The 26,249-nt window shown below is 38.3% G+C and overlaps 1 protein-coding gene across 2 annotated transcripts in view; it reads right to left on the bottom strand.

The window, feature by feature from the left end:
* Positions 1-593: 593 nt before the first annotated feature.
* aff2 (AF4/FMR2 family member 2) overlaps positions 594-26,249 on the bottom strand; it is a 206,348-nt gene continuing 180,692 nt past the window's right edge. Inside the window, exons 18-26 of one of the 2 annotated variants that reach the window (XM_020706761.2) lie at positions 23,058-23,289; positions 22,744-22,877; positions 21,325-21,388; positions 20,703-20,839; positions 15,823-15,894; positions 13,806-13,899; positions 10,263-10,315; positions 7,856-8,073; positions 594-7,005 (exon numbers count right to left, since the gene is read on the bottom strand). In XM_020706761.2, coding sequence (XP_020562420.2) covers positions 6,884-7,005; positions 7,856-8,073; positions 10,263-10,315; positions 13,806-13,899; positions 15,823-15,894; positions 20,703-20,839; positions 21,325-21,388; positions 22,744-22,877; positions 23,058-23,289 — 1,126 coding nt within the window. In that variant the 3' untranslated portion in view covers positions 594-6,883. The remainder of the gene's footprint in view (positions 7,006-7,855; positions 8,074-10,262; positions 10,316-13,805; positions 13,900-15,822; positions 15,895-20,702; positions 20,840-21,324; positions 21,389-22,743; positions 22,878-23,057; positions 23,290-26,249) is intronic. The other variant, XM_020706762.2, reaches the window with a different exon arrangement.

Here is a 26,249-nt window from a genome sequence, read left to right as displayed (position 1 = left end):
TATTTTGAAAAATATATGTAGAAGTATGACTGAATAAAGTATTTCTGAAGAACAGTTGCATGTAGGTCAGTGAAGTCATGTAAATGTCTAAGGCCGAATTCTTCCACAGTTGTAGGGGCATTTGGAGGGTTAGGGGTGTCCGAAATCGCTTTTTAAATGGAAAACCTTCAAGGCAGAATGCTCTAAATCCCTTCACTTGGGTGGTAATCGAGGAGAAACGCATTTTTTCACATGTGTATGTGTGTGCTCTGATGCACAGACATTTACGTGTAAATGTAAGTTATGACTTTTTGTTATAGCGTGACTTTTTTTAAGTTATAAAACTGATGTTATGCATTTTCCCAACAGCTACTCGCTAATGAGAAGGACAGACATTGATCGGTGGATGACGTCATCGAGTGGGAGTGACGTCTGAATTAGAAGACACTATTTTGCTGTAACTATATAGGTACTGTATATGATAACTCTATATAAATGTATAAGTAGGAGGAAGCCATATGGGTAGGGGAAGAATTCAGATTTGGCCTAAAACTAGAACCCACAAGTAGACTTAAAAAAAAAAAAAAAAAAAAAAAAAAACTCTCAACAGCATCACTGGTTGATCAGATTTTATTCCATATTTCAGAGACAATAAATATTTAAAAATAATGGTAATGCATCACAACTTTTGATCATCACATTGAACAACCTCATTATAAAAAGAGCCATAGAAAAGGCCAGAAGATAGCACTGAAAAAACAACAAAAGACTGCTGAAGTTGTGCAACACATTCAAAAAAAAAACAATACAATCCATGTTGGACAGATGTGTTCTGTGTCATTTTGCAGAGCTCTTTACATTGTTGCATCAAACCAGTGATGTGCATCAGAACCACAGTCATGGATCTATTAAGCCTCATGTCGGGCACCAAACTGCTGGTGCTTTAAAAACTGCAGATGCCTGGCTTTTTGGGACTCGGGTTTTTTTTTACATTTTCCATAAAGATAAGCCTGCTTATTTATTTGGAAGGAAACCAGCCTCAGACGGTGTTTGCCGAAAATCTAAATAAATGGAAGCCTCACAAGAAACTAGTCAATGGATTTACTGGAACTGAAAAAACAAGTACCAGGTATCTTCTATTGTGGCTCAATATTGGTGACCAGCAGCAACTAAAAGGAGGAATTCAGAGAGTGCCGACCTACAAGTTTACTTTAAGCTGCAGTGAACAAAAAAGTAGAAAAACTCTCTAACGGAGTGTTGTGTATTTTTAGGGTCATTTCTTCAAACCATTTTTATTTCTCACATTATTTAACACTTACACTCCACAAGGGAGGCAATAACATTTGAAATGCAGCATTTGAGGCAGAGTCTGGCTAAAAGTTAACATAATTTGGAGAAGAAACAACCAATTTGGCTTTGATCTTAAAATTGCATTTTTTTTTTTTCAATAAAAAGTCTGTTCTGCTTGTCTTTACAGCTCGATGTGAAACCAAGAGTTACAAAGATAAAAACATGAAAATATTTCACCTTTCTGAGTATTAACTTTTGACCGAGCCTGTTGGTTCAGCTCACATTTGAAAAGTACAATTTGTCTAAAAAGTAAAGTAATTTTACGTTTAATGTAAAACCGAGCTATAATATATTTGACCACATTTTTGCAAAGATAATCCAGTCCTAATGTTTTATTATTGCAAACTTTTTTTAAATTTTAATTTAAGTATATGCAAGGTGTGCATTGCTTCCAGAGATTTAACATACTAAAAACGATTCAATTTCTGAAATACAAAAGGTAGTAGTATATCACATGACAAAAACATTCAGCTGCAAAAATTAACATAAAACGAAAGGTTAACTGTTTAAAATTAGTTTTGAAGGCTGAAAATGGTTAATTCCGGAATAAAATAATAAAAAATGTTAAATTTAGGAGGATATTTTGCATTGTCTAGTTAAAAAGATGATTTGCATCAGAATATTTCTATAAAATTTTTATTTAGCAATCCTTGTAAAGTTGTAACAACTACATGTTTGTGAAAGGTTGGCCCATCTAACAAAAACATAAATTATGAGTTGTTCCCACTAAGTCTTTATTTGATCCTTTTCTTTAAAGTATGTTTAAACACTGACAGGAAAAGAAACCAAACATTGCAAACACTGCAAGTTCACTGACAAAGTGAGGCAATTATGACAATTTCCTAAATACCCAAAATATATTTGTGATTATATAAAATCCAAACAAATATTAGTGTTTTTTTTTTCACTGCTGGAGAGATTATCACTGCATCATCAGCTTGGTACCATCTGCTGTCAAAAAATAAAAAAGACTCCTCCTGTTTGGCTGTCTATTGTAATCACTGCAGTCGTGATGTTTTTCTGCTGCTGCTGTCTTTTCATAAACATGTTGACAACTGTGATAATGCAACAGGAACTAATGACAGATCTAATAAGATGTCAGCAGTAGACTGGGGCATGCTGGGAAATTTTGCTTCGAAAAAAAGTAAAAGTTTAGGCCAAAGACAGACTTTTAATGAACTGTGTGTAAAATTCTCGATGTTCTGCCAGACAGATCGGGGTGTAGTTTTAATTTTTATTTTTTTTTATTTTTTTTGTGTGTGTGATTGATAATTTTTTTGACAAATTTCAACTAATTATTCAGCATTGCAGGAATGCAGACTCAGTTTTTTAAATAAATTTAATTACAAAACAGCTTTAACACTGGAGATATTCCCAGCGACGGCAAAATAACACGTTATTGCGGAGAAAAGCGGCTTATCACTACAACTCAGTCTCCTCTCGGGGCTCAGTTCTGCTTCTTTCTGTTGACATCTGGAAAAGATCATATTTGTCGCATAGAAAATACGCTGAGCAGGCCACACGCCCCCTGCTTCGCTCTATTTTGACGCAGCCACTTGCAGACAAATGGATCCATGTACGTTTTGGTTTGCCTCGTCTGAGCTGAAATCTGGTTCTAACCTGTACGGCTGGACAGCTTCAGTATTGCTCACCTTTTTTGTTGAGCTGGTATTGTTACATTGGGGGTGCCACTCTGTAGAAACTATGTCCTAGAAAACAACACAGACTTTATTTTTGACTACAAATGGCACAGTAATAATTAAAAGACCACTGGGCGCGCTTTGAAAATAGATCAAAAGATGGTCAGAGTGAGTCTTTAAAATGTCCAAAAGTAAATATGTACACTTTACTAACCTAAAGTGTTGTATAATGCTGCAAAGCAGCTTTTCTTCGCATTAGAATCAGCTGACATGCGCTGATAAACACATAATTCTCATGTAAAATGTTGCATACCAGCTCAAAGCTACTTTGCCTCTTTTTAGAATCTGCTGGAATACCTTAAATTGCGGTCGTGGAGTTACATAATTCATAGAACATCAACACTGGAGTTGAAGCTCTATTAAAGGTATAAACTGTAAATGATGCTCCGACTTGATGAATTATGTTTTTGCGCAAATATTTAGATGACTTGGGAATCTTTGATTAGGTCTAAAAAGAACAAACAGAAAATCCTAAAAGATTGTTCATCCCAGGGAAGACGAAAAGCAAAGACCTCCATCTCTACAAGGAATCCATATTTTTGATTGATTCCTTTTAGATATTTTTATTTTATTTAAGAAAGGGATTGTATGTATAAATAGGTTTCCAGGCTGTTTCCCTTATTAGAAAATAAAAAAAAAAGCACAAACCCAGTTATGTGCTGGTGTTTGTTTTTCATGAAAACATCTGCATATTGATTTCTGTAGGACTTTATGCATGTTTGCTCTGAATGGGTTCATTCAGTGAGGCTGACTTCAGCTGATTAAAGTTATTCCACTGACACTCAGAAAATCTGCAGGCTTTCTCATTTGTACACATTTGTTTTTGGTCTGAAACTGCCGTTTATTGCATGCAGTGATTTCAGCGTTTCAGGCATTTCAGACAAACCCGAATCCATTCAGTCCGTCAAGACGAGGAAATGCAGCAGCCGCTTCGAGTTTGTTTCCCGTCTTGAAAAACAAAAAACCCGCAGTCATCATAAAAGCCAGTAAAATAAAAGCTCATGGAAACATTAGATTTTTTTATGAAGAAAAGAAAACATCTCAATTTTATACCAATATGGTATGGAAAATTATTTAGATCCATTCTTTGTTTTTCTTTTTAAATAAATAGAGCAATTCAAAGTTGACACAAATAGAGGCACTTGAGTTTCACTCTCTATCTTTTTTTTGAAGTCTTTCATACACATTCAGCGAGCGTAGAAGGAAGTGAAATAAAACACATGCTTGATGTGCTGGATTTACAGACACTGGAAAAAGCATACTTCAAGCCTTTGCAGCACATGAGACAACAGATGAGAGAGAAACATTGTAGTCTCCAGGTTTAAATGTACCCCAAAGAGTAAAATAAAATAAAAATCCTTTACATTTGGCACTGTGTAAAAGCAGCCATAGCCTGTGACCACATGCGATGTGTAAACAGTCATGCCTAAGCAAGAAGGTGCATCCTTAAACCAGGGGGTTTTACACAGGGAACACACCCAAAGAATGTTTTTTTTAATGACATTTGAATGATTTATGGAGACCCTAAATGGATATTTAAGTTAAAAACAACAACAACAACCCTTAAATACTAGTTTTAGGTGCCCACCAGAATCCAGCACTATTTTTTTTTTTACTTTTTTTCTGGTGCCCACCAGTGGGTTTTAGGTGAGCACTGGTTGATTTAATGGTGTGCACCAGTTGGTTTCAGGTGTGCACCAGTGGGTTTTGTGTGTGTGCACCAGTTGATTTCATGTGTGTACCAGTTGGTTTCAGGTGCGCACCTGAAGTTTCTTCATAGTTTCTGGTGTGCGCCCGTTTCTTTTCAGGTGCACATGTATCAGTTTCCGGTGTGCACAAGAAGCCACTAATGATTTCTTTTTTGTTTTTTCACATCTTTGTCCCTTTGGGTTTCCGTACATTTTTAAGCACTAAAGATATTTTTAAAGACAGGATCATTTTTTTCTAAGCAACCTTTCAGAATAAAACTTCATGTTTAGCTTTTTTAAACGTGCTATCCCATTCAGAGATCACAGTGATATAACTGGATAAGAAAATGTCTTTGAGATCATTTTCAGCTCATTCTAATTCCTGATAGGCTCCAATGTTCTGGTGTGTAAAAAATTGACATTTAAAGGGTGCAGCTTCACTTTGGCGTGGCTGTGAACAGTTTGCATGTGTCACTTTTCCTCTCACTTAGAAATGGATCGTCAGCAGGACACTTCAAAAACAAGAACAGCGCTTCCAGGAGTCACAGTCTGTACATTATGGTAAACAAACATCATTTCTGTTGGCTGGAGCGGGATGATTTGGATAGACTTGACAAATAGCTGTACATGTATACACACTAACAACACAACACAGCAAAAGTTGGGTAACAACCATGAGTCCTGGCAGTTGGTTTGATCTTGGTAAGTGCTTTGCAAAGTAACAGCTGTACTTTGACATCAGGGAAGCAGGACGGAGGTGTGATGCCTCCGCGAGTGTGTGTGTGTGTGTGTGTGTGTGCATGTGTTGGGGGGGGGGGGGGTGTCTAAGCCAAATTCTAATTAGTTATGGAATCATCCCTCGTCAGTGTTTTACACCCTTTTATGGGCGACTTTGGAAATGACAGAGTACACAAAAGCCCATAACCACCCAGACAAAGGACCAGAAAGATGCAGCGTTTTGATGGATGGAGGTCCAGCTGTTGGGACGCTAACCCCAAAATAATGTAACCAGCTACAGAAACCACAGATGTGTAACTTTGAAAATGTATGCAAAGCTTTGTCAGAGGGACCCTAACCTATGGCCACCTGCAGCAGCACAGCAGTTTGATGCCCTTTTTGGTCACTCTAGCAACCATTTAAAAATATTAGTTACATGTAGGATTTATTGTTGTTCAAATTAATGTTTACCCCTAATTGGAGTGGCATTATAAATTCCCTCCTTCCCACTTCTTTTAAATCCATTAATCAAACTCTATTTGACAATCCGTATATTTAAAGACCCACTCCAAAGGAAAATGCGGTTTTAGACTGTTGTTAATTTTTAAACCAGCAGAAAGGGTTTCCAACCCCAACTTTGACAGAAACTTTAAATGTATGCAAGTTTTACATTTTTTCCAAACAAACACCATTTGTTTACACAGCGCTTTTTAATAACTCATTAACAAATTTTTCTCTGCATCTTTTACCGTTTCTCAACTTCTGATCTCTCCCTGTTTGAAATCTGTGGTTATTTTTCTGCGACTGAATAAAACTCTGAAGTGTGACTTATGAGTGCAGGGGTAACCCAGGCGAGTGAGGGGTGAGCTCATGCTGTGCACGCCGTCTGGTTGTCAGCGTCTTTGAAGACTGACGACGGACTGAAACCGAGGCGGGGGACTGACCTCAGCTTCCATTAACTCAGCTTTAGTGTTCACAGTGCAGCTTTTTTTTTTTTTTTCTTTTCTTTACCAGTGTGGTCCTTATCTGATGGATTGGACTGCTTCTTTTCCATTTGGATCAATATCTGCCCGAGGCCCTTAACTCTGAGTTCCAATCACTGACATATTTCTGGTCTTCTGCTGAAGGAGATGAGCCTTCGTTGAGCTCCTTGTCCACAATAAGCTCCTTTAGTCTCATCAGTCTTTACTTATCTTTTTAAAATATTTACCTGCTTTAATGCATTTGAGCTGTGATTAAACTGCTTTTTCTTTGCTAGAAAATCCGAATCTGCAACCAACTAGTTTGTATTTTGTGACTAAACGATGTGTCAACATTCACTTATTGCTCAAACTAATTTGGTTTGAGCTCCGTTTAGGGTGATGCCAGTACTTTACCACGTTTGAAGGACCTCAGAGGGGAAGTGAAGCGTCATGTCAGGGTTATTGTATTTTGATTCAAGTCCAGTCTTTACAACAGGTGAGCCTCGATGCGGAGCCAGTGCAGTCCCTGCCTGATGTAACGAACCAGCTCCGTCATGCTGCTCTGCTGACTCAAAGGCTCCATGACTGCGTCCAGCTCCTGGAAGAAGTCTGCAGGAGGGAGGAAAGATGGGTTACTAAAAGGCACGTCTACCGCCTCCGTTTGGTCTTTTTGTTCGGCAAGAAAAGGCAAATGCAGGTGAGGCTTTTTTAGTCAAAAATGCACGCCATCCAAACCTCCTGGGGGTTTTGCAATTTGAAGGAGGGATGTACGACTTTTGTTGTACAGTTGGAGGCAAAGTGCTTTTATTGTGACAGGTTTGAATTAGTTCATCCTTGAACAAATAAAAGAGAAGAAATGACATGAAGTGTTGCGACGAGTTACAGCTGAAGGCAATGAAAGAAATCTGTCACTACATTACTATTTTATTTTAAAGATTGTGTTTAGAATAATACGACAGCTGCATATTTTTATCCAGTTTTTCCTTCATTTAGACAAAAAGCTCAACATTGTAACACAATGTTGTACTGAAACAACATGGTTTCACATTTTTACATCCCTTGTAATTAATTCAACGTCTTCCGTATAAACAAATGAGTAGATTAATAGTTATTTTATTTTTGAAATCATTTAACTTAATTCTACCAGACTGCATATAGCTGGAACTTGTTGAAAGCAGTAAGATATGTATAAAATAATTTCTATATATTTCGTTCCTGCAGATAAATTGAACAAAAAAAATCTGCTACAATCAGCTGCTCTGTGAAGAAATAAAGCAGTTATTGTGGAATAGACTGAAATAATAGATTATTTTAACTCCTCCCTAATGCTTTTCTACCTCCAGCTGCAGACACACCACTGCAGCTTCTGATAAACCAATTAGAATTGACATTGACGACCGATCACTGGTACTAAACTACTGAGATTGTCGTTTTGAGTCTAGATTTGGTGTCGCCTCACTGTGGCTTTCGGCGGCCAGTCTGTCCGCCGTCTCCCAATGTTCATAGCTCCTCAGGATGTTGTTGGTGATGTTGACATGACTGGCAGCCATGTGGTGGATCCGCTGGGGGATTGCCACACTTCCTGATGACCCCGATGCTCCTCCTCCTCCTCCTGCTGCTCCTCCACTGCTGACTGAAGACGGGCTGAGAGAAAGAGGCGATGGGGTCCCGTTGACCCTTTGGAAATACAAAAATTAAGTTAGAATAGAAAGCAAGAGAGGAGGGGGGATATCCCCACAAATGACAGAAACAAAATCAATGATTTTATTAATTTCTATTTAAACATTCCAGCTGTTCCATTTACTCTACAGCTGATAGATTCCAGCTTTTGCTGCTGAAGTTAATCAGACCAATGCTAGATGCCGTTTAAATCACAAAAATGCGAGATAAAAATAAGCATGGACAGAACTCTTTAAAAAAAAAAAAAGTGTCAATCTAAACAAACAAAACCAGAAGTGAAACAATTTCTTTGAAAAAATACGGTTTAATGGTAAAAAATAAATAAAGCAAAACATTTGCTGTTGCGTAATTAAGATTTGTGAAAATGAACAATAAGGCCAAAAAAAGTGCGTTTAAGTAAAATTTAAAGCAGATCTTTTATAAAACTGCCTTAAAACATCTTTATTCTGAACAATCAAAACATAAAAAATTCAACTAACTTAAAATGTTTTACCTAAATTGGTACGATCTAGATATTCATTATACATTTAAAACCATAAATTAAATGCTTGTTAACGGATAAACTCTTTTTGTTTTACATTTTTCTTCTAACTTGCACATTTTACTTTAAGTTGTGGTTCACCTTTCGGCATATCCGTTCAGGGGTCGGCACAGCCATTAAGCTTCCACTTATTTGCACATTTTGGTTTGGCAGAGATATTTATGTCGGATCCTCCTCCTGACACAACAATTTTATTTTATCTGGGCTGGGGACCGACACAGGGAGACCCAGACGCAGGCCCCTTTGTGGCTACAGAGTGATTTTCCCTGTGACAGTCCTGCACTTAATGTATGTAAAAAATATACATAACAATGAAAGGACATTTTTAAGGTTTAAAATCATTCAATGAGTGGTTTGGTAGACTCAGCAGGGCAGAACTGTTCACAAATGACAGACGTAAGGGAGAGAGGCAGGTGCAACTCATGGTAATGGCAAGACTAAAGTCAGCAAAAAGGAACATGGAGGCATTAAATAGTTCTTTGTTTTCAAAAGAGTGGCTCAATTTCAGATTTGAAAGATTTGAGGATGGGGCTAACAGGTTCATCTCACTTTGAGCAGTGACATAGACCAAATGTGTTGAAACTTATTTCTGTGACATTTGTCCCACTATTGTCTGAATTCAAATGAAGCCAGGTTCTGTCTTGAACCAGGTTCATACTTTGAACAAAGTCTTCGCTTTAAAACTAACGTTAAATGAAAGATAAGAGGATCTATTTGTGCTATTTGTCCATTTTTGGACGTAATTTACCCAACACTGTGTATCCGTTACACCACTAGAACAATCAGTTAAAATCTGCTTTGAGTCGTGTAAATTTTCTTTGTGATGTGACCAGGTTTTAAAAAAAAAAAAGTTTTATAGCCGTCTGTCACTTCAGTTCAAAATTTTAAAGCTTAAAAAACAAAAAACAGTCCAGTTTAAAAAAATAAGAGTAGTTTTAAAAAATGAGGAAAAATAATTGCATATAGATTAATAATTTTTTAAGAATTAATTTTAAAATTGACCAGTTTTTAATGAAAAGGCTGTTTAAACAAACAAAATAATTAAAGCTACACTAGCTTGTGATGTTTTTTTTTTTTTTGGAAAGTTTGAGATAAAAAGCATGTCTTTAACAGAACACGAGAGTTTAAGGATGAAACGTTTCGTTCACAGTGGAGGTACGGTGGACATGTTTGTACAAAGTGCTCTCCTCGTCTTGCCCTGGCAGTGATGTAATGTCTCTTATGTGGCCTTGACCCTTCTTGACCCCCCCAACTTGTGTCTGAGTCGGTCCCACACACACGAACGCGGAGCTCCCGTCCTGCTGTTGTGCAGCATCAGAGCTGTCCAAACTCATTAGTTTCACATCCGCGGCTCCTCCACGCCTCTCCTCCTCCATCTATCATTACTCCCTCCATCACTCCTTCTCACCGGGCACTCGGCAGCCCCTCCAGTCTCCTGCTTCTCGCATCTACAACAAATCAATCCCTTTATTTGCTTCCTGAGGGGTTTGTTTGAGCAAGTGGCTGTCAGGGATGGCTTGGTGTGCTGCACCGGAGCTCCGCTGAATTATAAATTCTCAATTATCCAAGTGAATGAAGGGGTGATGCTTCTTCTTCTTCTTCTTCTTGTGTGTGTGTGTGAGAGAGAGTATGCACGCAGACTCACTTTCCATTGGTCCTCCAGGGAGAGGGCGCTTGGTGGGAACTCTTGGCTGAATTCTGAATCACAAGAAAACACATTTATTAAATCCCGGCGTCTGCGGCTCAGCGGCGTTTCAGAACATTAAGCTTCTTTAAAAAATAAGACCGGTAGTCAGTCGGATCAGAAAACATCTTGTAAAAGCATTTGAATGTCTTCTCGTTCTTATTCGTGAATCTTCTTACATTCTTACTTATTAAAAAACAATGTGACCCGTCTGAGCTTCAGATTGTAGCGTCTGATGTGAGAACACTTCAAAAATGAATTTTTATAGTACTTATTTAAGGATAAGGTTAAATTGACAAACATCAGGGAGTCGTTATTGTGCTGATACATTTGCCTCACTGCTGACATTGGTTGTAATGCCTGATTCTCAGATGCTTGAGCTTCACATCAGCAGGATTTATTCTCTAACTGAATCTCATGGTGTAATGAAACCATCTTTGTATGGCATGCTGGGAAATCCTCATGTATTTGTTCTTGAAGTCCAAATTATCTTTGGCGCGATGTTAAGCACTCCCTTTGGTCTTTTAATTATGATATGCCGTTTTTAAACAAAATTTAAAAAAAAGTCGTTTTCTAGAACATTGTTCTTGCAGAGACATTAGACTTAGAGCTGTGGGTGGGACTTCCCCTCCCCGTTGCTGAGAGCTCTCTGTCTACATGCTCTCCCACTGGGTTACTCAGCCCCAACCTAACATTAGCAGTGCACCAAAAATGATGAGCCTTATCGGAGGTATCCCGCCATGCGTTTTTAAGGCCAGATATCAGCTCAGACGAGGAAAACGAAGCATCTAGTGGTGGATGCATCAGAATGGAGCGGAGCAGGGAGCTTGTAGCCCACCCAGCGTATTTTCAACATAATAAATTTGTTCTTTCCCGAAAGGCATTCTTGAGTTACAACAATTTGAATAAAGAAATACCCAGAAATGCAAATTTGAGCTTCATTTTCTTTATGTCCTATCAGAAAAATGTCACAAGAACATGTTAAAAACCCCATATGGCACCAATTTAATTTGGGTTTGTGAGCTTTGTCATCTGAGTTCAGCATTTTAGAGGCTGTCCTTAAAATGCACAATTTAGTGTCTCAGATGATCCAGGAGATGTCCTCGCCAATTTTCCAGAGTAAACTTTGGGTTTCTATGTAGTTGATACCTCCTGATGAGATAAAAATGTCATCAATGGACTTTACGAATTTTAGGCAAATCCCCCAAATAACACTCAAATTTGAAAACTCTTTTTAAAGATAGAGCAAGTCATTAAATTTGAATATTTTCCTTCAATTCTTTTTTTTACATTTTTACACTGAACAAATCTCCAACCGTTGCAGCTTTTTAGGTTACTGCCCATATGTGCAAATGAGCACATAATGAGTAACAAATGAGCTTTGAAAGGCCAGTAAGGCATTCAGCCCAATTTGTGAATCATCTGGCAATTCTGTCCTCACAACTAGTCATTATCTGTAGCCTACCTGCAGGGATACTACCCTTCATCCCCAAAGTTGTGCCTCAACAACTTGCAAGATATTGTACTAACTGAAATTGTTCCATAGCTCAGACATTCGTCAAGTTGTGTCACCAAGATTTCCCCCTAATTTGAAACTTTGTCTCTACCCTAATTTGTGTTTCCTTGTTATTTTATAAAAACAACCTTAAGGAGTGGAAGCTTGGTAAGATGCCAGCCTAGTGTGTTTATTTTCAGACTATTTTGTGGCTTGTGTGTGATCCTACCAGTGAGACACAAGCCTGCATTTTCTCCCCACTTTGTGCTTACAGCTAGTAATTAGCTGTCACAGGAAAACAAAAGCAGAAATCAACTTTCTTTTGGATTTTTTTCCCTTAAATTAGGCATTGGCTGCTGCACCACAAACTAATTTGCAGAATTTTCATCAATTTTTTTTTTTTTTACACAAATTTTTGTCTTTTTATGTTGACAATTTAATTAGACTTTGTGCGATCACCAGTGAGTTGAGATACTTCAGTAATTTGAACGATTTCTTATCTTGATGTTAGGTTTTGACCACTAAAAGCTCCTAGTTTGTGCATTTTCTCACCGTTTTGCACTTCTAACTAGTCATGTGGTGTCAGTCTAATAAGATACTACCCAGTATTTTCTCACACATCCCAACCTCCAATTAGTCGCAATCTGTCACTTCCCAGTGAGTTGCCTTCTTTGTGCATTTTAGCCAAATAAGTGTTTTCCCTGTAATTTTTTGCTTCTTAAAAGTCATTAGTTGTTGCATCTTGGAGAGATCCACACAATTTAATCAACTTAAACCTTCAAAACTCCATTTGTTTCTTTATTTTTTAGCAGTTCTTGGGCCCTAGACATGTCACAAATCAGGCGATTTTGTTTTTTCCTTTTAAATTATGTTTTCAACGTCAAATTATTGTATCTTGAAAAATCAGCAGCATGGGCTAAATTGTAGTTTTTTTGGAGCTTTGTGTAGTCTGATGCCTAATTTGTCTGTTTTCTCACAATGTTGTGTGTTTACCTTATCGTAGGTTGTTAAGCAGAATTGTATTTTTGTATTATTGTACTATTATTATTATTATTACTATTATTATTACTACTATTGTACTATTAATATTATTATTATTGTATTGTATTATTGTACTATTCTTCACAGTTTCATACATTTGTGCAAATTTTGCTGTCGACACGAGACTCTTTTCCCCAGTGAGATGCAAGTCTAACTTATGAACGTCATAGATTTTTTTTGTAAAAAATCTAGCAGTAGGACTTCTGTAAAGTGCTAGACAAATTCAAGTCTTGTGGTTTACCTAGTTTGTTACCTAGTCTCATCCAGAGATTAATTTTCTGCAAATAAAAATATGATTGAAATGTGTATTGGGTCTGATTTAAAATGAATCACAACAGTTTCTAAACATGTAATATTGTAAGTTTTCTTTTCCAGTAAACTATAAAGCAGCAGCCCTAAAGGATCGGGAGTTGGTGTTTGCTGATTTAGCATGTATTTGACACGTTTTCCAGCTCTTATGTAAACAAGTTTGAGCGTTGACTCAAATGTGAATTTAAAATTCACACCAGCGTGTAGTGACTAAGTGTATTACAGAAGTGCTTGGATTGTTTCTGAGCTGTTTTGACTTTCTGTCAACACGCAGCGTGTGTACACAGCCCCGCTCGCATATGCACGGCTTCCCAGAGAAGCAAACCCATCAATGCAAATGCACTGTGATAACGACATCCTCAGTAATTAATGAAACTAAACACAATTATTCAAAACAAGCACATTAAACCTCAACAATCCACTGTGATGATTGATGGAGCTAATTAATACATTAATATCAAGGAGAGGGAACGGGAGTTTAATACAGTAATGCAAAATTGATGCACAGGCACTGTGAAAATGAATCTGAAATGTATTTGAAAGGACTGTAATTGGCTTTAAATGTTTGGCACAGAGGGAAAAAATGGGAGAGAGAGGAGGGGGAGAAGGTTTGTGTGTGTGTGTGTGTGTGTGTGAGTATGTGCATGTGTGTGCACTACCTTAAAGTACTCCATGAGCGACCGTGAGTACTTGACAGCGTGGTCTTTCTTCAGATGGAACATCCTCAGATACAGCAGAGACTGACAGCGGTTACTATGGAAACACAAGCATTAAAAGGCAGATGAATCCTCTGCACAAATTCCTTTTTAAAGGCTCTATCCTTCATATTTTCATTTCATCCTCATAGACTTCAGAGGAACAACATGTGTAGCTATTCTGATCCTTTTAATTACAACATTTTGCAGAATGTCACTCAAATTCATTTCATGTATTTAAAAGAATTCTAAAATGAAATTATTTTTTGAGCGAGTCCTCTGTATAATTGGACTTTTCCAGAGACTATATTAGATTTGTCGGGACATTTTAGGAATTTTAGTCATTTGTTCAAAAGAAACCCATTAAACTAAAATGAGGTGAGACGAGGCTGCAGCTCGTTTCTGAATAAATGAGTTTTTTTTTTCCTTCTCTGAAGCACCTGTTCTACGGTCTGTGTGCAGGCGGCTGTCACTGGAGTCGCTGTCCTCGCCCCAACAGGGACCCATCACCTGCTGCAAGTCCATAATGCTCTTATCCGCCTCTGTGACTGACAAATCGCTTTAACCTCCCATGGAAACTGGGATCTACTTTGCTTTGGAGTTTTTTAGGTGGAAGGTTCAGTGCTGTGTAGAGGGCTTTTTTTTATTTTTTATTTTTTTAAAGTGGGGGCCATACTTTGTCACGAATCAGTGAAAATTATCATTGGCAACAATTACTAATAGTAATAGAAATCTTTAGCATTTTACCTTACCTATGCAAATTTAAACCATAATTATAATCAAATAAACAAATATTGAATTAAAATTTTGCATTTGTATGTACCTTAACAATAAAAATCCATGTTTAACCTTTGAACAAATGTTTAACTACTGTAACTCTTCAATCGTTTATGCAATCGACGTAATTCTAACGAATTACAAGTCCATTAGAAAATTCACCTCTGAGTTGTGGATGAAGTAAGCCCACCCCCTTCCCATCATCCATCCAATTACATGCTCTCCCACTAGCTTACAGTCCCCTCACACCATCAACCTAACCTTTCCCGGTGCAACAAAAATGCCGAGCAATATTGCAGGTATCCAGCCATTCCGTTTAGAGTCAGATGCCAGCTCAGAAGAGGAAAACGAAGGCATACATGGATCTATTTGTCTGCAAGTGAATGAATCGGAATGGAGCGGAGCAGGAAGTTTGTGGCCTGCTGTGGTAACTTGTAGGTCACACTTACAAGCTTTTTCCAACTCAGAAATGCCATTTTAAGCTCCATTTTCTTTACATCAGAAAAATGATGTTATGTTATGTCAAATGTTTCAAATATTTCTGTTGATGTTAAAACAACAAAAATCCAAGCTCCAACATTTAACAGTTAATCGCCGTCAGGGATAGGGTATTTGTGTGTAAAAAAAAAAAAAAATTTGTATCTAAATCTACATTTTCCCCATTCATGTATCTGGTGTAGCCCTGCACGCAGTCCCAAGAAAAGCTGACTTAACAGCAAATTTATTGATATTTATCTTTACTCCAAATTTCCAGAAACATTTTTCTCATTGATCTAAATAATCTGACTAGAGATCTGTTTTCTTAAACTCTGTTTAGCGTTTCCGTAGCAGCTAAAAATGGCAAACAGATACTGAATCCATTCAGCATTTGACCCCTGCATGATGGTAAATGATGGTGGACTTGACAAACTATAAATCGTAGCAGGGTCTTCCTCCGAGGCTTTGAGGGGGGAGGAATTCAACACAAACTTGATTTGTTTGTCCTTTTTTCACATTAAATGGTTTAGTTGAGTTAAAACATCCATTTGTCAGTTTTCTCCATTAGTTTCAAGCACTGGAACACATAACCTTTAAAGGGGATACTTTATTGTTGTGTCATCAAAAAAGCTTATGGTCTGGAGGAGCTGCAGAAGAAGCTGTATTTCTTATGATGGATGAATACTTATAGCGCAGCGCACACACATATAATAGCAGAAAGTCCTACCACAGCACAGCTAGTCTCTTCTCCAAGACGGTTGCTGAATGGCTGGTGAAGTTCTTCAGCCTCATGGCGTACCTGCAGACAAATATGGCAATGTTTCTCCACTTGTGCAGGAAGAAAGCTAGAGAAACTGGAAGCAAACCAGGATTTGTATTTTTATTTTTTTGTAAAAGCTTTTTGCAGCAGCTCAGATTTGGCAGGAAGTGAACTCTGACAGTTCTTTGGCAGCAAGTTGAAAGTGCCCTCGGGCGAAACAAGCTACAGGTCAGCTTTCTCCAGCTCTGTGGAGGCCAACCATTGTCATTCTGTGGGCTTTTTTTTTTTTTTTTAAAAAGAAAAGGAGTGAAGGGTTCATCTGCAGCCTGCTGGGTATGCTGATCTCATGAACTTTAAACAACACTCCGCCGTGAAAAATTAAACCCAACAGAGCAGCAGTAAGAATCAAGACTTATACCTTTGTGTTCTATTGATCTCTGAAGAGAAATGCTCATCCTTTTTCCGGATGTCTCCTCAGGAAGTTTAGAGGTCAATATACTGATCTGCAGCCTTGTAGCTGCCAGTGATTTGCTCGAGAGCACTTCAGCAGGATGGATGAGACGAGGAGATCTTGAACTCAAACACTTCTTCTGAATGATTGGATGTCATTCCACCGCCGAGACGTCAACCCTCAGCGGCAAACTTCTGCCCTGTGCTGCACTTAGCTTTTTCACAAATCGGAAGCTCTCAAAAGCTAAAAACCTGATGAAGCCATGGTGATTCAATAGCACAAATGTTTAAGCAGATTCCGTTTATAAAATGTTTCAAATATTTCTGTTGAGAAATGTGAACAGAAAAAGCTCAACTCTGTTTTTATTCGTTAGAACTAGAAGGGATTTTTCAATGACTCCAAATTCTGTATGAAAATCCATCAATTTTACTCATCCTTAATCATGGTCAGGGTCACAGGGTTTCTGGAACCTACCCAGCTGCTAAAGGTGAAAGTGCAACCTGGACAGCGCACCAGTCTATTGCAGGGCCACAGAGATGAACAACCACTAACACCTGAGGGAATATTCAGGTTTTGTCTGCAGAGTTAGTTTAAAAAAAAAAACGTATACTGTAGTATGGGACTTTCCAGTGTTCTGGATTTTTAAAGCTGTTCAGACAAATGCTCAGCAAAAAAACCCAACAATTTCTCAACGTAAAAACCTACTAAATATGAACATTTTTCAAAGACTATTTATGAATCTACTGTGTTCTTATGATGAAAATTTGAATGATTTAAAAATCAATACATTAAAAAAAAGTTCACGTAAAAATTGGTTCATAATGCACAATTCTTGGTCTATATTTGCCAATCTAGTGATCATCGATGCTCACCAATGTTTCGCAAAGACGTCTAGAAAATCTTTAGGGCAGGAGATTCAGTCTACCCGAAAAAATGGCGAATGTCCTATATAGCTTTAGAATCGCCAATTCTTAAACTAAGGATTGCCAATTAATCTACAACGCATGTTTTCGGATTGTGGGAGGAAACCAGAGAAAAATCACCCACGCAGGAGGAAAATCATGAGAACTCAACACAGTTGGGATTCGAACCTGGGCCTTTTCCCCATAAGGCTAAAGCCGCACAGGTACATTATTAAGTGATTTAAGTCTTTAACAAAAACTATCCACCAGATGTGAAGATGGAATTACCCTCTTCCTGGTTAAAATGCATCAATCTAAATCAGCTTTATGACTCAACTTTGCAAAAAATGAGGGAAATGGAGGCGGAAAATCCTTTTTTCAGAAATGCGTACATTTTCATAAAAAGCGCATTAAGCTTCATTTAAAACTGACTTTTTAGAATTTCCTTTATGGAAAAAAGATTGCATCAACGCTTCTGTTTAAATTAAATCAGATATTTTAACTAAGGATGCATCATACTGGGTACATTCCAAGGAACTATTTGTAACGTCCAGCTCAGTCTGCTCTCAAAACAAAATGAAAAAACACAAAGTATATCTGGGCTGTCAGAATTTATGACTTGTAATTTAAATCCAGAATGAAGACCTGAAAAATGTTTTTAGTATTTTAATTCTTTAGTGCCTATAAGCAACTAGACATTATGTTAAAATGGAGAGACATTAGGTCAGATCCATCCTGGTGGTGTTTTAGGGTGTAATAAAAACCCTCAACACTCATTTGTGGCAAAAACTGTTTCTGCCTTGATGCAGATCCTCATTTGTAAATTAGAAACATGTTTCGGCAGCCCTGTCGCACACAGGCTTGTAAGTGCTGTGCTTTAAACTTTCCTTAGTTTGAAAAGCATTTCCAAAAACTTCTTGACTTTGCATATTCTCATTTTTATGTTTTTATATACATCTTATGTTTAGTATCTTATCATGATTTTAGCCCCAGTGTTTCTTGTGGGCATCTTTTCTGCCAGAGCTTGCCGGCTTGGTCAGTGGTTGTTGCTGCAGTTGTCGCCCTTGCTGGGGCGGCTGAAGTCTAACTTTGCAGCTTCACGGCTGTGAAGTGGACCCCAGTGTTGTCCCAGTCTGGGTGGGCGCTGTGGCGATGCTCCCATGGCCGGGCTGGCTGCTGGTATGAAAGGATTCCCAAATACTGTTTCTTCACAGCAGAGCCAAGCCATACTTGTTTGTTTGTTTGCTTATTTATTTATTTAAAGTTGCATAGTCATTATTCTTTGTACGTGGGGCCATGGGTCATATGTTTTAATGGAGGGGAGTGGGAAGGGTGAAGGGTGGGTTGGGTTTTTACTGTAATATTTTGTGTCTTCTGTTTTTAATGTTAAAGCGGTTCGAGCTGCTCAAAATGCACGAGAAGCGATATTTTTATAAATACAGTTTGATTTGATTTATCGGACCATGAAACAGACTTCATTTTCTTGTCCTATTATTAATTTGACACAGAAGAGCTTATTCTGAAAAGGAGTTTTTTTATCCAAAAAGTCCAGAAAGATCCAAAACATCCATTTGAAGGAGCTTTAAAATACTGCTGCTGAAAAACCAGCTGTTAAATAATTATGCAATGTCTGCTGATGTATTACGGACATGCTATGATTTATTAAGATAATATCCAATGTATTGCTCCGTTAAGAGAACCTTAAGCAGCAGTTAAGTGATCCATAAACAATGAAGTAACATCATTCTGCATGTTTTTCTTGTATAAATTAATTTCTGCTGGTTCTTTTTCTTCCAAATTTGCACCTAAACCACCTAAGCTTTGAAAAGTGTCTGACTTTATTTTATATTTAATCCTCTTTTTTTTTCAACTAGAACAGTGTGCATTAATCAACATGACAGCATGAGCCTCCATGTAAATGAGCAAGAGTTGGGTAACTAGCAAACTTTATATGTTGTCCTAAGGGAAGCAAGAACAGTAAGAAAGTAGGAAAGACTCGAACAGTTGCAGTCAAACAGGGGTCAAATACTATACTCACCATAAGTAAGTGAAAAAGTCCAGACAATTTACATAATCTACATGCAGGGCTTATTTTTCAACCAGTTTGTAAGGAGACTTCAACCATTAAGTGAAGTGGCAGAGTTTGCCATAATGACAGTCATGAGCCTCCGACTGACATTACCATTTGACTTAGTCCAGCGCCGCTGCGCGTTTTGGTCTCCTCTGGTCAGTGCTCAAATGCTCGCTCCAATACGATGACTGTATCTAACAACTGGACCAAGTTAGTGTGACATCACCTCTAGAAAACGACTTCTGGCTCCAACAAAATGAAGTCAATTCGGTCAACAAGACATCTGAGTCTATGTTTCTATGGGAAATACTCAGAATAATAACAATAATCAGAAGTGAGCTTGTTGGAAACTCAAACCCTGACTAGTGTATTTGTCACAGTATAGGTTGCAGTTTTTGGCTTAGTTTGGTAAGGGGTGCAATTTATACATTATTTTCCTTTTAACAACAAACTGTTGGGCTGCACTCTTGCCCCACAGCAAGAAAGTTCAAGTCCCGCTGGGGGGCACTTCTAACAGAACACCAATGGTGGAACTTTCTATGTGGTGTTTGCACATTCTCCCTGTGCATGCGTGGGTTTTCTCCGGGGACTCCAGCTTCCTCCCACTGTCCAAAAACATGGTTCATAGGTCAATTGGTCACTCTAAATTGTCCCTTCGTGTGAATGTGAATGTGCACGGGTGTGCGATTGTGGTCCTGCGACAGAATGGCGGCCTGTCCTGGATGTCCCCTGCCTTCGCCCAAGAGTGGCCGGGATGAACTCCGGCAGCCCCGTGACCCCAAAAAGGACAAAAAGGGTTTGGAAGATGAATAAATGGCCGTTTACCGCTCACAAACGCTAGAGGGCAGTGTAGGTGTGTGTATCAGCATTTGCTACTGACGGAATATAGAATAAGAAGAAGAAGAAGCGCTGTCTAAAACAAACATGGAGAACCTGATTGTTCACTTCCTGGCATTATTTTCTTGTTTTTAGTTTTTCCTGCCATGTGTTTTTTCTTCTTTATTATGCATTTTTTGGCTCCTCCGACTTGTACACCGAAAAATACAATACTTGAAAGCGGGCTACTCAAAATTTGTCAATAATTCGCTTTGAACGTAAGACATGGGGGGGCCAGGGTCGCCACCTACTTTTATTGAGGCCTCTGATTGGTCAGTTCATAACTTGAATAACTTGAACTACAGAAAAACTTGATTAATATCAAGAAAATGTAAAAATAAATAAATAAATAAACGATATTAGAGCAATAATGGTTATTCTGACCAATAAAATGATGGGATTTTGGCTTCTTAGAACCAGCGGGTATGTCCTGTTTGTAACACCAGGTGGGAAGAGTCACTACGTCCAGTTCTCATTTACAATGAATGCTCAAATAGCATTTTTTATCTATAAACAAGGAAGGACGGTCTTAGGTAAACGCACACACCTGATTAGCTCCACAGTCTCGGAGTACATGGTGTATGGTGATTTGGCCTCGAGTGGATCTCGCTCCATGGCGTTTCCACACTCGATGAAGGAGAGGGCACCATCTGCGTAGTTCACCGCTTTACCGAATTTGTCCATCTGCAGACAGAAGGCGAGGATGACAGACAAAAATAGAGTGACTGTGATGAAATGAGATGCATCAAAAATAAAGATGAAGCATCTTAATGACGCTACTCTGAATAACCTCCTTCTAAGACGGCAATCCCCTAAACAAATCTGAGGACACAACTGGCAAACGTGACATAAATAACAAGTTAAATAAATCTTGTTTCATTGTTTGGGGAGGATCTAGTGACATTGTATAATCTTGCAGACATCATCAGTCCTTGAGTGCAATGTTTCCTTGGAGACAAATGGTGCAATAAATAACACAAATTATACAGTACAGTCCTTGATACGAAATAGATTTTCATTCTACAGAGACTAACGGAGCACATATAATTTCAGTCTAGACTCTAGATGTTAGTGCTGTCTCTGTGCGGGACCATCTGCTGCAGACAGATGAATGGGGAAACCTTTCCTTATTGATTTTCAGAGGCAATATTAGCCATAGAGCATCTCACCAAAGCATCGGCCTTGTGCTTCAGTCTCTTTGCTTCCTGCATGTAGTAGTCTGCACCGCGGACCCTGGAAACGGCACGGAGAGAATGTGGTTAAACTGTACCTAACAACAAAAGGAGGATCCATGATGTACATAATCGCCATCAACAACGTACGACGCAGATGCAAACACTCAGCATTTACACACACCTCAGGCTTAGTGTAACCTTGAGACTAGCACAACATGTTTCATGAATAATGCAGAGGCTTTCGGGGACAAATAAGCAGGAAGATAAATGATCTTTTCTAAGACTTTAGCTTGAAGGGGTGCAAGTTTAAAAAAAAAATGTTTTAGACTTTTATTTCTTTTTTCCCCTTAACTTTTTCCTCTTTTACAATAACAGCATGAACTTTGGCTTCATTTCATATTAGCAGGAAACTTTCATGCATACTCTAAGTTTGACCTGAGTCATAAAAGAATTTTGTACTACAGAAATTTACTAAATTATTTAGAAAGTTTGTTCTCTTTAAGTTCCATGTTAGAGTTGCAAAAAGTTTAACAATAAAGATTTTTAAAACCTGTTTGAAATAATCTGAGAACATGGTCTTAAACTCAATGTGAAATATTCTCTACTGAGTTTTTTCCATCCATGATCTCCTTCTCTGTCCTTAAACATGTTCTGTAGGAGTAGATTTTTTTTCTATTCTTTTTTAAATTTTATCTGTAACCTTTAGTAATCTTGATTTAAATCACGAAAGGCTTGTGTTTTCATAATATCCCACTTTCTGAAATACTCCTATAGCTCGTTTTATACATATATATATCAATATAAAATACATAGTGGCTGTAGGGATGGTGTTGTAGTCGTTTCCCCCATACCTTAGTAAAGGTAGGATAGTGCTAAAGTGTAGTACATGCATGGTATTACCATTGATCAAAATAATATATATAATATTTTCCTATACTCCTAGAAATTTGCAGTAACACTTTTAACCTACCATTTTTTTCTTAATTTATGGATAGTTAAAATACCTAGGAAATATAATCTTATCCACTCTTATTATCTGTGTCTGCTTAATTACCCATTTCAGCCTTCGTGTTGGTCTTCTTAATTGCCAGAAAAAAATAAATTTTGTTTTTTCTAGATTTATCAATAATCTGATTTCATCAAACCATATTTTCTGTTTCGATAGTTCAGTCGAGACCACATTTGACAAATTTTTCTTTCCCACACAGAACACGTTGGTGTCATTTGCAGAAAACTAATAATTTTATTATATCAGACGCTTAATGGATATTATTAATTTGGGGTCCAATATCATCAGGATATATCAGTTCAAGAATATATATATTCTTGAACTGATATATCCTATCTGCATAATTTGCAATTTTCCATGTAATATTTTAATACCTATCCATGCATGTGTGTGTTTGTACATACGTGTCAGTAAATGACAGCCTTGGCCTGCGAGGTTCAGTAGAGTCCATCAATGGTTCCAACCAAACCTCTGAGTCTGACTGACTGTTGGCATGGTGACCTTCTCCACAGAGTTTATCGCCATGTGAGTTCATTTCCTGTCACACAGAGGGCATTCAAACATGTGGCTATAATCACATGAATTATGGCTATAATGGCTAAACAGCACCTTTATTATCATAGCTGTACACTGACCATGAAGCCGTCGGTCAAGACGGTGTCATGAGGTTTAAATAAAAATATGACCGCTTGTGAAAGGATCTGTTAGCAGCACTCACAATGCCATTTCTCACATGTGAGGAAGCCTTTCCTTCACCCCTCTTGTGTCTGTGACAGGAGGATGAGGTGGGGGCATAGGAGCAGGGCAGCCTCCCGGGGGCGCCGCCCTCCTGGCTGATAGGAGTACTGCTGTCGCAAGTTGCTTTCCTGGGAGGTTCGTCGGAAAGTGGGGACAAAAGTGGCGGGAGCATCTTATCGTCATGTCGTCGAGTTTGCTTTCGACTAAAAGTGCTGCAGAAACACAAAAAAACAATTGTTTCATTTAAGCTAGGGTTGTAACAATTTATTTTAGCCCCTGGATTCATGTCATATTCTGTGGTTGCCTATCCGCATCCTTTTTAGTGTTGGTTTATCTTGAACGATCTGATTCACTGACCTAAAATTGATCCAGGACGGGGCCAGAGCAGGGGATTTTAAAGACAAAATTGAAAAAAAGAAATCAATAAAATATCTCTTAACCATTAGTAATAGCACCTAGCCAGAAGAACTGCTGTTTCAATTTTAATATTATTCCATAAGAACCCAGACCCACTTTCCTGAAACTAAAATTGTGTATTTTACCTCAAACCAAGCGGACCACGGAATCCATTTCTGATCATTTTCTGTTAATGGGTACTTATGGGTTAATTTTAACAACAATAAATATTTTTGATCCTTTCATTTGTGTTGGGCCCCCATTCTGCTGTTTTCAATTGCACCCTACCAAAGACTTCTGCCCCCTCCTTGCCCCCCGATGTAAAATGTTCCAGCTGATCCCGAACATCTTTAGCCAAAACGTTAACCAATGTGACTCAGAGATAAATAGCTGGGTACTGAACAGTGCCGGTGACATTTTCCAGATTCCTTCTATTGCAAGACAATCAGGTATAAATAAAATATGTGTACAAACAAACAAGTAAACAAGAATGAATGTCAACTCCTTTCCCATTTTAGTTTAATCAAATTCAGCCCACTGTTGTTTATCCACGTCAAAATAATCTAAAGCAGGGTTTTTCAACCTTTTTTGAGCCACGGCACACTTTAACCTTGACAAAAATCCCGTGGCACACCAGCATCCAAAAATGTAAAAAAAAAGGAGAAACTCATAGTCTGAATTGATCTACAGCCCCTCAGCAATCTAACGTGCATTTTGGTGATAATTGTGGCAGAAAAAGCTGGAAGCTGCAGCTGTTTTTTCTAAAAGATGTAATAAAAGTTAAGTTAGAAGATTTAAAAACTGTTTGTGTGTTCGTTGTGGTTTCAAGACGTTTAACAAGGACCCATTGTGCGCCGAGATACTGTCACTTTAACCCAATGCATCATGGGAGATTTAGTGCGAACAGCCGCCGAATGCAGACAAACTAGCGTCTCTGAGCTTAATTGTTTTGTTCACTTGTTCTACGGTCGGACACCGGATTCTTTGGAAAGCTACACCGCTAAAGACGAGCTTTAGCTGGTATTTTTGTTAGAACTGAGGGACTTTATAAGCAGAATCGGAACAAGGAAGTGAAACCTTAACCACTTCTGATTGGTCAGACTGATGACATGTGATTAAGCCTCCAAGAATGATTGGTGGAGACAGTTAAAGGGGCGGGACTTTTCCGAAAATAGCTGTAGCTACGGCTAAATCGCGGTAGTCATTCTTATCAAAATGTCTTTAATAGAATCAAATAAACACAATAAACAGGGAATGTTTAGATGAACAAAGAGATGATATCCTGCAGATGGTAAATGTCTTTAGATCAGTTAATGAGGGCAATTTCCCACGGCACATAGGTTGAAAAACACTGATCTACAGAGAGCATTATTAGAACCTTCTAGCACACTGTGTGGTCACATGACTGCTAAATTCAAAGTGTTTCCACGCATCGGACTGGAACGATGGCGCTTTTGCTGCCATAACGTGTGTGGTGTCCGCTGAAATGGCACTTGGTCCTTTTTATGTTATAGTAGCTGGAGGAATTGGGAGATGAACTTCTGGAGGTTCCTTCCGCACAGTTCCTTCCGAAATAGCTTACATTTGCTCATACATACAAACTGTTAGGGTCCTGACTTGCTATGTGCTTGCTTGTTATTTTGCCCCAGTTCCATTTTTCATCTCGTGTTCCCCTCACCCTCCTGCAGCCTGCCCCCTCCTTAAGGTCTTCTTGGCCTCTAGCTGTCCTCCATGATCCAATGTTGGAGTCATTCAGGGACTCACCTTGTTTCTTTCTCTCCCAGTTTGGAGGAGGTACTTTTTTATTTAGAATAAACTACAGAGAGAAAATGTCTATCCTGACTGGTACTTCCCTTGTAAAATCACTGGAATTTCATCTTTCCTTCAGCACATCAGAGATTATTCCCTCAGCTGTCTCATTCCAGCTCTTGTGACTGCAATTTTTTTTGCAACACGAGAGATGATATTTTTTTTTAATGTTTTCCTCTCCATGAAAAGCTCTGGGGGTTTGATGCAGCTAGAAAACTGCTGATCTCACAGATTAAGGCCCCAGGCACCAACATTAGAGATAATAAACAAAATCAGAGAGACAAAGACTAATAAGTTGCTGTAGAGTGTGTGCGTGTGCGCTACGGCGCCTGGGAACAGCATAATTGATGGGTGGAAGTGTGCTTGTGTGGGCAGCTATGCTAATTTGCACATATTTTTGTGTGTCTGTCATTAAGTGGATGGTGGTGTGTGCACACCAAGGTGGTGAGTTGATCTCTGGGTTCATTGAAAAGCATAAGGTGAGAAATCAAGCGCGTCTCGCCTAAAAGAACCATATTATATCTGCTGAACATTTTTATCACTCAAATAGGAGTTTTGTTGGAACTGTACCGTTTGTCATTTAAAGACATTCACATCTTGAATAAGAGAGTTGAGATATCAGTTAGAAATTGAACGTTTGCGGCAAGGAATTACCTACAACTAAAAAATAAACAAAAAAATCCCCTGTTGTTTAAGTGTTTCTGAGAAAGGAAACTTTAGTTTTGTTTGTCTGCAGAAAAAAGTACCGACAAAATACTTTACAGACCCACTCCAATGGAAAATGTGTTTACAGGTTCTTGTAGTATTTTTCTGATGATGAATGAAATATTAAGAAAATTAGGCTCAAAATTGCATTTCTGAATATTTCTTTATTCAAAAGTTGTGAATCAGTGTAATGTTGCTGGGGCTCCCTGCTCCACTCCGTTCTGATGTATCCACTAATAGATGAATAGGTCCATCTACGTCT

Source organism: Oryzias latipes, chromosome 10, assembly GCF_002234675.1.
Source record: "Oryzias latipes chromosome 10, ASM223467v1".
NCBI classification, from domain to species: domain Eukaryota; kingdom Metazoa; phylum Chordata; class Actinopteri; order Beloniformes; family Adrianichthyidae; genus Oryzias; species Oryzias latipes.
The sequence above is the reverse complement of the archived record's forward strand: the minus strand, read 5'-3'. Positions and strand labels throughout refer to the sequence as shown.